This window comes from Mustela lutreola, chromosome 8, assembly GCF_030435805.1.
Source record: "Mustela lutreola isolate mMusLut2 chromosome 8, mMusLut2.pri, whole genome shotgun sequence".
Classification (NCBI taxonomy): Eukaryota; Metazoa; Chordata; class Mammalia; order Carnivora; family Mustelidae; genus Mustela; species Mustela lutreola.
In genome coordinates this window covers 41,577,499-41,590,441 of record NC_081297.1, presented here as the reverse complement: position 1 = coordinate 41,590,441, position 12,943 = coordinate 41,577,499, and the positions used below count along the sequence as shown (strand labels likewise).

General features: G+C 42.2%; 1 protein-coding gene across 1 annotated transcript in view; it reads right to left on the bottom strand.

The window, feature by feature from the left end:
* Nucleotides 1–81: 81 nt before the first annotated feature.
* ATP6V1E1 (ATPase H+ transporting V1 subunit E1) overlaps nucleotides 82–12,943 on the bottom strand; it is a 44,740-nt gene continuing 31,878 nt past the window's right edge. The window contains exons 5-9 of the mRNA XM_059184331.1: nucleotides 9,123–9,212; nucleotides 7,997–8,065; nucleotides 5,524–5,618; nucleotides 1,956–2,043; nucleotides 82–666 (exon numbers count right to left, since the gene is read on the bottom strand). Of these exons, the coding sequence (XP_059040314.1) occupies nucleotides 604–666; nucleotides 1,956–2,043; nucleotides 5,524–5,618; nucleotides 7,997–8,065; nucleotides 9,123–9,212 (405 nt within the window). The 3' untranslated portion in view covers nucleotides 82–603. The remainder of the gene's footprint in view (nucleotides 667–1,955; nucleotides 2,044–5,523; nucleotides 5,619–7,996; nucleotides 8,066–9,122; nucleotides 9,213–12,943) is intronic.

Sequence of the window (12,943 nt, the reverse complement as noted above, 5' to 3'; positions counted from 1 at the left end):
TCCTTTCCAGATACTTTGGGAAGAACTTTTCCCCACAAATCATAAAACTTGTAGCACCTTGCATAATGAGTCACAATGAAATCCATGTAAATATTTTGTTTTAATAAATAAGACCTACTCACGGCTTAGATTTTAAATCACATTTACAGATGAGGAGCACTTCTAGGCCCAAACAGTTTTACAGTGAAGCTACTATTGCAGGTAGGAATGCATGCTCCCCACGCATCTGCAGCTTAAAGAGCAGAGACTGAATGTCAAAGAACACCACACACTTCACCCTCTAGGCTAGAGAACTGATAGCAGAAGACGAGAGAAGAGCAGAGACCCGGTGAAGCTCCAGTAACCACCATCTGATACCCTCACCTTCATGCTACAAAAGCAAATATAAGTCAAAGCTAAGGAGGAGGTTTCCTGATCATAGTAAGTGAAACTTTCTCATATTAACAATTAGGCCAAGGGCATTAGCTACAGAGAGGATCCACTGATAAATACATAATATTAGAAGAGTGAAGAGGAAGCCACACAGGTATCTTGTTTCTTCAAATATCAGAAACTTCCACATGACAGGAAAGCAGTGCATGAACTCCACCTTGCCCGGAAGGTTTAGTCCAAAAACTTCCTGTTGGCATTTGCACCAAATAAGGCGCCCCGTACTTCTGGCATCATCTGTGAAGAAAGAAGATCTTTCGTAAATAGGTGCTGTCAACTGGAAAATTTGGAAAGCACAGCACTTTTTTTTTTTTTTAAGGATTTTACTTAGTTTTGAGAGAGTGTATGTATGTGGGTGGGGGGAGGGGCAGAGAGAGGAGAGAGAATCTCAAGCAAACTCCCCACTGTGCAGCTGAATCCCACCACCCTGAGATCACGAGTCAGACACTTAACCCACTGAGCCACCCAGGTGCCCCAGAGAGGCACATCTTAACTGCAAGTGGCAGGTCAGCAACCCCTACGTGGCTGGGAAGGAGACCACAAAGCTAAGCAGCAAGTCTGTACCTTTCCTTCAGAACCCTTGGTGGGAAACTTACCCGATCACAAATTTGTGATTATGACTGACTGACTGCTTAAGGGACAAAGAAAAAAAACTAAAGGCATTATTGTTTAAGGCTTCTGTTAGCTGTGCTGCAGGGGGAAGAGATGATCCCTTAACAATATTACCTCATAATATTCTGGATCATCTACTTTCTTTCTTTCAGCGAACAGTCACTGACTGCCTAGTATGTGCCAGGCAGAAAACACATAATTCAAGTTTGTGCTGAGGCACTCATTCATTACAGCAAATGAAAAATCCTCAGGATTTAATCTCAAACTTCACAGGCTATGCTGTCCAAAGAGAGACCACTAGCCACGTGTGGCTACTATGCGTCTGAATTTTGCCCAGTGCAACCATGGGACTCAGTTTTTAATTTTCCTTAATTTTACTTCATTCATGTGTGGATAGCGGCTAATCTAATGGTGAATACAGCTTTAGGGTTTAAGTTATCAGAAGATGATACTCAAGGTCAAAGCGCTCTCCCCTAAGATGAGCTAGCAGCCACAGCAGCAGACTACCGCTGCTGAAAAAAGAGGCCCAGCGTTCTGAGACACCTGAATTCTTGCTCCCTAGAGATTATCTGTACCAACCCGGAAACACCTGAAGAGCCAGCAGCCCTCTGGCAAAGTCCTTTAAACAACATTTACTTTAGTTCCTGTCATTCTTACTGGAGAAAGGACCCCAGGCAGCAGTAAAATTGTGTACATCAGAATCCTAAATAAACAAAACCCTCATTCAATCCCAAATCCACTCTCATGTAAATGGTGTCACCTCAGTAAACGTCACCTGCCTACTGCCCACTCAAGAAAATGCCACAAAATGTAGAAAGAACGAAAAACCCCAAATACCAGTGAACGCACATATGTTCTCTGCATCACTTCAAAGTAACAACAGACCAACTAATAAGATGTATTCCCACACTCACCTGCTGGGCTATGAGATCCAGCCGGCTTTCTAGAGTATTGGAAACTTTTATTTTACGATCCCCATTATAGATCTCAACTCCACCAGCTCTACAAAGAACACAGGAAGTAACAATTTTTATAGACACATGGTACATTTACTTTCTTTCCTGAGAAGAAAGGTGTTTTGTTGCATGGAGTGTGTCTAAATACTGTAAGGGGCCAAAAGACACATGCAAAGAGCTTAAAATTAATTCAGAAAGCTTCTGAGGATTTAGGGTATGGAGGTGGATAATAATGGTCATTTACCAAGTGACTGCTATGTGCCAATCTGATTCTATGTTCTAGCCACCTAAGTTAATTCTAACAGCCCTCCCCAACAAAATGAAATGGGGAAGGATTTTGTCTCAGCTTGCAAATCAATCGCATCCTCATCTGAATATTTCCTAAGACCCAATCCTGCTAATTACCAGGGGTACTGGTAAGGCCATATTCTAACTGTACTGTGTATCAGATGAAAGGTACCACTGTAATCTTGTGCCGAACTGGCTCTTAGGGAGTCCTGCCTCTAGCCAAACCTCACTTCTGTTGTTCCTTTCTCCAAAGTTTCTAGCACCTAGAGGCTTAAGGCAGAGAAGTCAAATTCTATTACAAGGAGTCCCCGGGGAATGAAATTCTTTCATACATTAGATTTTTGTCAAATATTTTTCTTCTTCTTCCTTTTTTTTTAAGACATGGAGGGTTTTTTTTGTTTTTTGTCTTTGGCGTTGTTTTTTTTAATAAAGATTTTATTTAGGGTCCTGGGTGGCTCAGTCAGTTAACCCGCTGCCTTTGGCTCAGGTCATGATCCTAGAGTCCTGGGATCCAGCCCCACATCAGGTTCCCTGCTCAGCGGGGAGCCTGCTTCTCCCTCTGCCTGCCACTCCCCCTGTTTGTACCCTCTCTCTAGCAACTAAGTAAATAAAAAAAAAAAAAAAGAAAAGAAAAAGATTTTAAGATTTTGTTTATTTGACAGAAAGAGCACAAGCAGGGGAGATGGAGAAGCAGGTTCCTTTCTGAGAGGAAGGCAGATGTTCAAATGACTATGCCACCTAGGTGTCCCCAGATATTTCTTGAAATAAGCAGGTTATGTGACAAAGACTGGGAAAAGGTTTGGTAAATTGTCTTTGGAAAACTTTAATGGACAATGAAGTTAATACTATCTTCTTACTCTCTACTCCCTCCCCCTGGCATTTCTTTGTTTCATCTGTCTTCCATTTCTCTAAACAGACTATATCCTTCATAAGGACGTTCGTTGTTGGCTCTGCTGAAATCCTGACCCCACTGTTCGTGCCACAATTCTTTGTTTTCATGGAGGGAGTGAGGGCAGAAAAGACCACCACTGTGGGAGAATGTTGCCTGAGGGCCAGGCACTCACTGAGTGTAAAGCCCAGGGCTGCCCATGACTTCTATCTTCCCAGTAACCCTATGAGTCTTGGTCGGTATCCTTGCTATTTGACAAACAAGAAAACACGTTTAGACTGAATAAAACGAGTTAATTGAATAAAACAATATTTAAAATTCTACTTTATTTTTTTTTTTTTTTTAAGATTTTATTTATTTACTTGACAGACAGAGATCACAAGTAGGCAGAGAGGCAGGCAGAGAGGTAGGCAGAGAGAGAGGAGGAAGCAGGCCTCCTGCTGAGCAGAGAGCCCGATGCGGGGCTCGATCCCAGGACCCTGAGATCATGACCTGAGCCGAAGGCAGCGGCTTAACCCACTGAGCCACCCAGGCGCCCCTAAAATTCTACTTTAAATGAGCACTGGAATCAGCCCACCATTCCTTCTCTACAATTCTGAAATTCAATAAGCTAGCAGAACTAAAGTCTAATTTGTGTGTCTCCAAAAGCTAGATGACCTCTAGTCATCTGGCAGCAAATGACTAGCAAATCTTTAGGTACTTACCCCTTGCGGTGTGAGTGTTTCCATTTAGAAATATTAGTATATTTGATCACAGGGTGTGTGGGGGATGACGCCTCAGACCTTGCTGGGGATCTGATGTCACATGTGGTGTATGTTCTTTATTGCTTTTCTAAACACTGGGATTCAAAACATCCGGCCCCAAAGATTTCAGGACTGAAACGCATTCGTTACCAGACAGACCCTGAACTAAGTGCTTTCTGTCCCATCTGCCTGATCATCACAACAATGATTATCTGACAGCTCAATAAAGATGTATACTGCGGGTACCAGCCACCATTTTAAATGCTGTATAGACAAGACCTCATTTAAGCCTCCAAGAATTCTGTGAGGCAGGTGCTATTATCCCAATTTAGAGGCCCGGAAATCAAGGTTCTGTGAGATTTAACATTGAAGCTTTCTACACTAACTTATGTAACTTCTCAGTTTACAAAGCATTTTTTTTTTTTTTTTTTTTTTAAAGATTTTATTTATTTATTTGACAGAGACCACAAGCAGGCAGAGGCAGGCAGAGAGAGAGGAGGAAGCAGGCTCCCCGCCAAGCAGAGAGCCCGATGTGGGGCTCGATCCCAAGACCCTGGGATCATGACCTGAGCCGAAAGCAGAGGCCTCAACCCACTGAGCCACCCAGGTGCCCCACAAAGCATTTTTTTTTAAGATTTTATTTATTTGACAGAGAGACACAGCGAGAGAGGGAACACAAGCAAGGGGAGTGGGAGAGAGAGAAGCAGGCTTCCCGCTGAGCAGGGAGCAAGATGCGTGGCTCAATCCCAGGACCCTGGAACCATGACCTGAGCCGAAGGGAGCTGCTTAAAGACTGACCCACCCCGGCCTCCTATAAAACATTTTAACATGTACAATCTCCTCTCTTTTCCTCACTTCATGAAACAAAAAAGTACCATTTCCATTTAACTAATGATGGAATTCAGCCTCCAGATCACATAGCTCACAAAAGGCCAACTTGGGACTCAAACCCAGGTCTGGTGCTTTTTCAACTAGGTTTGCATGTCCCAAGGACTTTCTGCAGTGTTAGTCAATGTGTGCCTATGTGGCATTAGACCCACAAGCACAATCAAGGAAAGGACATTGGCTCTGACCTCATCAGGAGCTCCTACAGCCTGGCCCAGCTGCACCAAGCTTATCAGGGATGCTGAAGAAATGTCCTGTCATTGCCGCACAGCACAAGTACGATTGGTATTTGCAATTTTGTACCTGAGGAACCTAACTATCGGGTTCTATCTGTCTATATAGCAGTCACTATCCTACATGGCGACCTGTCTTATTTCTTAGAAACTTAGAGGTAGCAATTATCATCCTCAGCATCTAACACAGAGATCTGGACCCAGCTTTGAGTCCTGGGCAGAGAATTAGTGCTTCCTCTCTGCAGAATAAACTAAGTGACCACAGGAAGTTAGTTCCTTTTAGATTTTTAGAGCAAGTCTAGTCGGTCAATAAGAGAGAACAACAAAGTACTGAAAGAAAAAAACAGCAAGACTCACAAGTGGCACATGGCCACACCTTTACTCTTGTGGTAAAGGGTGCCTCAGAGAACACTTTGAACAAGACCCAGCACAAAGGCCATTTTCACAGTGAAAGCAGCTTAGACATTAAGGGCAGGAACACTCCTTACATTTCCTCAGGCAGGTAGGCCTCCTGATCAATTTGGACATCAACATCTTTTTTGGTGGCAATTTTATACATTGGAATCGCTTTCTGCACTGCAGCCTGGAAAAAAAAAAAAAACAGAAAACGGTGCAAGGTTTTAGCAGAAAACTATGGAGAAAGTATACAAAAAATTGGCCAACTATACAAGCAAGGCATATTCCTATCTATTTATCAAGTAAAAGAATAGATGCATTGTTGATGGAAATGTAAAATGGTACAGTTATTGTGGAAGTGGTATGGCAGTTCCTCAAAAAAAATTAAACACTGAATTACTATATGATCCAGCAATCCAGGTAGAATTCTACCTCTGGGTATATGCCCAAAAGTGAAACCAGAGACTTGAATGGCTAATAGGACAACCATGTTCACGGCAGCATCATTCACAACAGCCAAAAAGCAGGTAGAAACAACCCAAGTGTCTAACAGATATGCAAAAATATGCACACAATTCATATGCATACAATTCAGCCTTAAAAAGGAGGAAATTCGGACCACTGCTACACCTACACATGAGGAACCTTGAAGACATCAAGCGAGGTGAAAGAAGCCAGTCACAGAAGGACAGATGTTGTAGGATTCCAGCAGTACAAGGTACCCAGTGCAGGCAAATTCAAAGGGAGAGGAGGTAGGGTGGTGGCTGCCAGGGGTGGAGGGAATGGGGAGTTAGTGTTTAATGGGGACAGAATTTCAGTCCAGGAAAGTGAACATATTCTGGAAAGGGATGGGGTCACAACTGCACAATGTGCATCTACTTAATGCCACTCTACACCTAAAATGATCAAGTTTGTACTCTGTACTATATACAGTTTACAATTTTAAAAACAAATGAGCACACTAGAAAAAAAATGCTATACTATAATCAGTGTGATAAGATATAATCAGTGGAAAGTCCTATCTAAATAATACTCTGCATAAGTACACATGTAAATAACATTCTTTTTTTTTTTTTTTTTAAAGATTTTATTTATTTATTTGACAGAGAGAAATTACAAGTAAGCAGAGAGGCAGGCAGAGAGAGGAGGAAGCAGGCTCCCTGCTGAGCAGAGAGCCCGATGGGGGACTCGATCCCAGGACCCTGAGATCATGACCTGAGCCGAAGGCAGCGGCTTAACCCACTGAGCCACCCAGGCGCCCTGTAAATAACATTCTTGAAGGAACTTTAGTTGGCAACTCAGACCCGCCTCCACAGAATGCTCATCACCTTGGGGAACCTCAAGTATGTCTAGCTCTCTGTTTCACAAGTTCATAAATGAGGCTGTCAGCACACACATGGATCCAGGTTACTGAAATGGTTCATAAACAAGTATCACAATTTATTAATTTCCAGTGCAAGGTGAAGGGAATGAGCATTTATATTTCCCAGCTGGCATGTTTTCTTTCCTAGATGACAAGTTACTTGGGAGAAAAATTATAGTAAGAGTACGAATACATTATGTATTCTAAGTATATTAATTTATAGTAAGAAATGTAATTGCTAAGGGACTAAGCACCCAATCCTTCTCCGAAAGCAAGCTGCATGGAAGAATTTTATTTCATTATTATTTTTTTAAAGTTATTTTTTGTTTGTTTGTTTGTTTTACAGAGAGAGAGATCACAAGTAGGCAGAGAGGCAGGCAGAGAGAGAGGGGGAAGCAGATTCCCCGCTGAGCAGAGAGCCCGATGTGGGGCTCGATCCCAGGACCCTGAGAACATGACCTGAGCCAAAAGAAGAGGCTTAACCCACTGAGCCACCCAGGTGCTCCATATTTTTTTTTTAAGTTTTTTATTTAAGTATTCTCTTCAGCCAACATGGAGCTCAAACTCACAACCCCACGATTAAGAGTCGCATGCTCTCCTGACTGAGCCAGTCAGGCACCCTGCAAGGAAGAATTTTAACCTGAAGAGTGACTGGATGATACAGAATCAGAGCCAGGGAGTTCATTCAGATTCTAGAGCACCTGTCTAATTCTACAGCCTGTCTGGACTCTCCAGGGAGCCAACGGCTGTTCCCCAGAAGGGGGGCAGCTTCTCCCTTAGCCAGGACATGAAGGAACACCTCGGCATTTGCCTCTGGGACTGCAGCTGTGTTTTCACTGCTGCAACCCTTTTGTCTTGTATCCCTACTCTTCTCCCAACTATAGGAATACATACTCTGGGAGTAGTCTGTCACTTTCAAATGGCATGGCCTAACTTTGCTCCAATACTGTGTGCTGTCTTCAGTATTCAGAAGATTATGGTGTTACAGAGCTCCCAGAAAGGCGGAGGGTACTAACTCAGAAGGGGCAACTTGATCTTCTTTACGAAAAGAAATCAGGGCTTAGGTACACTTAAGTTACTATCTATAATGTATTAAGATACCTCTAATTTCTGTGGCTGAGCTATCCTATATTAAAGCATGCATTTCATCCCTAACATTTTGATTTTTTTTAAAAAATGGGCTTCTTCTTTAAGCTCTTTACCTTTACCAGAGGGAAATCCTGCTTCCTGCAACGAACAATCATTCGGGGCTCCAACAATTGGTACAAACCCTGTAAGACAATCAGATGCAACTGTCAAGAAATGCAATTTATAAAATCCGAAGCAAAATAAAATATTTTTTATAATTCTTTCATGTAGTTTGTAAATAGACAGAATATTCAGTATGAGAACATGGAAAGAAGATTTCAATATCACAAACCAGATAAACACACCCAAGGCTACAAAATAACAAAATTGATATGGGAATCTTCTCTCACATCAACTAGGTGGAAGCCAAATGTTATTGTAATTAACTTAAGTAAACTAAGAATTCACAAGCAAGCTGCAAACATTTAAAATGTATATCATCTTTGGTCTGAACCCCAAATCTAAAGCAAGTATTTTAAAGGTGAAATCAAATTAGGGAGGTTTTGTTCTTAAAGAGGAACACAGTGAGACAGAGAAGGGAGGGAGAGATAGAATCTTAAGTAGGTTCCATGCCCAGTGCAGAAACTGATGTGGGCCTCGATCTCACTACCCTGAGATCATGACCTGAGCCAAAAATCAAAAGTTGGACACTTAACCAATTGAGTCACTCAGGCACCCCTCAAATTAGGGAAGTTTTTTTTATTATTATTATTATTTTTTAAGATTTTATTTATTTATTTGACAGAGAGAGATACAGTGAGAGAGGGAAATCAAGCAGGCAGAGTAGGAGAGGGAGAAGCAGGCTTCCCTCTGAGCAGGGAGCCTGATGCACACTGATTGATCCCAGGATCCTGGGATCATGACCTGAGCCAAAGGCAAATGCTTAATGACTTAACCTCCTAGGCACCCCAAATCAGGGAAGTTTAAAGCTGGAGGTTGCAAGCAAATTTGACCACTTAGTTCTAAAGGACTTATAAGACTATATAAAAGGACAGGAAAGTTGGAAAAGTCTGATCCAACCAGTATTACTGTCCCCTCATGCATGAGAAGGAAGAGAGCAAGGAAGAAAGCTAAGATGACAAAAATAGGAAAACAAAACAAAACAACAACAATAACAAAAAACCAGAGCTGGTTTCTAATACATCTTGTCAATTTTGTAAGAACTCTGGCTACTAGTGGTAGGTCGAACCTATAAATTACCTGGAGGACCAGTCCATCCAGCAGCACTTGGTACCTGGTTGTATCTTTTACCACTTTGCTGAGTCTCTGTTTTGCTTCATTTAGTAGGTCCTACAAAGAGTAGAAAAGAAAAAAGTTATCCACAGGTAGTCAGGGAAGTCAGCTCAGAACTCACCGTGAGGATGGTCCTGGCCCATGCCCATTTGCTTCACATTATATTACTATTTTCATTCAACACACATTCCAAGATAAATGAAAAACCAGATGCTGTGTCACTCACTATACCCTCTTACAAGGAAGCAGGAAGCCAGCTCCCAGGAAGTTCATGCTCAAACAGAGTAGCCCAGATTATCAATCAGTTCAGAAAACTACAAAACTGACTAACATGGAAAAAGCTACATGATACAGATTTAATTAATTAATTAATAAGCAAGCTATTAATATTAAGACTATTGTGCAGAGACACCTGGATGGCTCAGCTGGTTAAGCGTCTGCCTTAGCTCACATCAATCTCAGTGTCCTGGGATCAAGCCCCACGTCTAGCTCCATGCTCCTCTGCCCTTCCCCTCACTCATTATTTCTCTTTCAAATAGATAAAATATTTAAAAACAAAGACTTGTGCAAGTTGATTCCATTTTTTTATTAGGAAAAAAACAGTATCTGGATAGAGAGCAAAGTATGTAAAAAAAATCCAGCAGCACTTGGTACCTGGTTGTATGTTCTAGATACAAGGTGAGATTATCAATGATTTCAATTTTACTTTTAAGTTTTATTTATTTATTTATTTGACAGAGAGAGACAGAGAGAGAGAGATCACAAGCAGGCAGAGAGGCAGGCAGAGGAAGGGAAGCAGGCTCCCTGCTGAGCATCATGACCTGAGCCGAAGGCAGAGGCTTTAACCCACTGACCCACCCAGGCGCCCTAGACCAAGATTTTTTTTTTTTTAAATCAGAATTATGGGGCGACTGTCTAATAAATAAATAAAATCTTTTTAAAAAATATAAAAAATCAGAATTACTCACTTTAGGGCCAATTAAAAAAAAACTTCAAAAAAAAAAAGATTTATTTACTTATTTATTTATTTGAGAGAGAAAAAAGAGAGAAAGAGAAATCACAAGTAGACATAGAGACAAGCGGAAGGTTGGGCGGGGGGGGGGGGGGGGAGTAAAGGAGGCTTCCCGCTGAGCAGAGAGCCTGATATGGGGCTCGATCCCAGGACCCTGAGATCATGACCTGAGCCAAAGGCAGAGGCTTACCCCACTGAGCCACCCAGGTGCCCCCCAAAAAAATTTTTTGTTTAATAAAAAGTGAAATAGATTCCAAGGCTACAATAGCAGGTATATAAGAATGTTGGCCCTCCACCCCTTTCTGTCAATTCTGACAACAGACAATGAATAAAAGTCCAAACACACACATACTTTCAAACAAAAACTGTTTCTAACATACTAACAAATAAGGTAAGAAAAATTTTAAATAGTATGATTATGTTCTACTTTAGAATATTTCTAATCTGTAGCTGGCCACCCCCAAGAATTACAGGAAGGTGTTCTGAGAATCCATGTCATTAGAGACTGTAATGAAACTAGTTAAAATGCTTTTTAAAAGCAAATAAAATGGTTTAAAAAATATTCTACTTCACGTATTATTATATACCTTAAGATTATCTTCACTGAACTCAACATTTGTCCAAAAAAAAAAATTCCTTATGGGGAGCCTGCGTGGCTCAGTCAATTAAGTACCCAGTGTGGGCTCTCAGTTTCTGCCCAGGTCGAGCACCGCCCCACCTCAGGCTCCACACTCACCAGGTTTCCATTTCGTTTTACTGATGAAAACCAAATACATTTAAAGTTAACAACAAAGACACCTGGCTGGCTCAGTTGGTAGAGCTTCCGACTTTTGATCTTGGGATTGTGAGTTAAGCCCCACGTTGGGTGTTGAGATTACTTAAAAAATAAAATCTTAAAAAAAAAAAAAGTTAACAAAATGTCCAAAAAGGCGTAATTTTTATTCTTTTAAATGTGTATTTATTAGATGATGGTCACTTTTTTTTTTTTAAACATTTTTCCCATTGTAGGATCATCTCAGGTTGGTTTTATTTCCATTTACTGACCCTCAGTCAGTTTCTACTTTAAAGCCCGTAGCTGACAGAGGCATTCCTTTTTTTAAAAAAAAATATTTATTTATTTATTTATTTGACAGAGAGAGAGAGAGAGAGAGAGAGATCACAAGTAGGCATAGAGGTAGGCAGAGAGAGAGAGAGGAGGAAGCAGGCTCCCTGCCGAGCAGAGAGCCCAATGCGGGACTCGATCCCAGGACCCTGAGATCATGACATGAGCCGAAGGCAGCGGCTTAACCCACTGAGCCACCCAGGCGCCCTGACAGAGGCATTCCTATGATAACCTCTAAAAAAGGAATCTGCTAAAGAAACTGTAGGGTGAGGCACCTGGGTGACTCAGTGGGTTAAAGCCTCTGCCTTCGGCTCAGGTCATGATTCCAGGGTCCTGGGATCGAGCCCCGCATCAGGCTCTGCTCAGCAGGGAGCCTGCTTCCTCCTCTCTCTCTCTCTCTGCCTGCCTTTCTGCCTACTTGTGATCTCTGTCAAATAAATAAATAAAATCTTAAAAAAAAAAAAAAAGAAAAAGAAAAGAACATGATGCCGTGAGAGATTTATTTATTTATTTAGACAGAGTGTGGGCACACCCATGTGAGCAAGGGGGTGGGTAGAGAAGAGGGAGAGGGGAGAGAGAGTCTCAAACAGGTTCCATGCTGCGCATGGAGCCCAAGGTGGGGCTAGATCTCAGGACTGTGAGATCATGACCTGACCTGAAACCAAGAGTCCGACGCTTAAAAGACTGAGCCACACTGGGGCCCCAACAGAGCATTTTTAGAAATAAAATTTCTGGGGGTGCCTGGGTGGCTCAGTTGTTAAGCGACTGCCTTCAGTTCAGGTCCTGGGATCAAGCCCCGTACGGAGCTCCCTGGTCAGTGGGGAGCCTGCTTCTCCCTCTCCCATTCCCCCACTCTCGCTGTATCTCTCTCTGTTAAATAAATTAATAAAATCTGAAAGAAAGAAAGAGTGGGTTAAGAAAAGAAAAAAGAAAAGAAAAGGAGAGAGAGAGGGAGGGAGGAAGGAAGGAGAGAAGAATGGAAGGAAAGGAGAAAATTTATGGGGGCGCCTGGGTGGCTCAACTGGTTAAGCGTCTTCAGTTCAGGTCATGATCCCAGAGTCCTAGGATCGAGTCCTGAATCTGGCTCCCTGCTCAGCGGGGAGTCTGTTTCTCCCTCTATCCCCTCCTCACTCATGCTTTCTCTCTCAAATAAAAAGCATCTTTAAAAAAATAAAGAATAGGGGCGCCTGGGTGGCTCAGTGGGTTGGGCTGCTGCCTTCGGCTCGGGTCATGATCTCAGGGTCCTGGGATCGAGCCCCGCATCGGGCTCTCTGCTCCAGGGAGCCTGCTTCCCTCTCTCTCTCTCTCTCTCTCTCTGCCTGCCTCTCTGCCTACTTGTGATCTCTGTCAAATAAATAGATAAAATCTTTAAAAAATAAAAAATAAAGAATAAAAAAAATAAAATTTCTGTATGGACATAGCGAATAATTAAAAGCCAATTAGGGTTGCTTGGGTGGTTCAGCTGATTCAGCACCCAACTCTTGACTTCAGCTGGGGCGGAGAGCCCAGGGTCGTGGAATTGAGCCCTTGGGCTCCCCACTCAGCAGAAGTCTGCTGCAAATTCTCTCCCTCACCCTCTGCCAATCCCCCACTTGCACACACACACTCTCTCTAAAAATAAATAAATCTTAAAAAAAAAAGATGCTCAAAAATCAACCTCTGATTTTAGGTGTC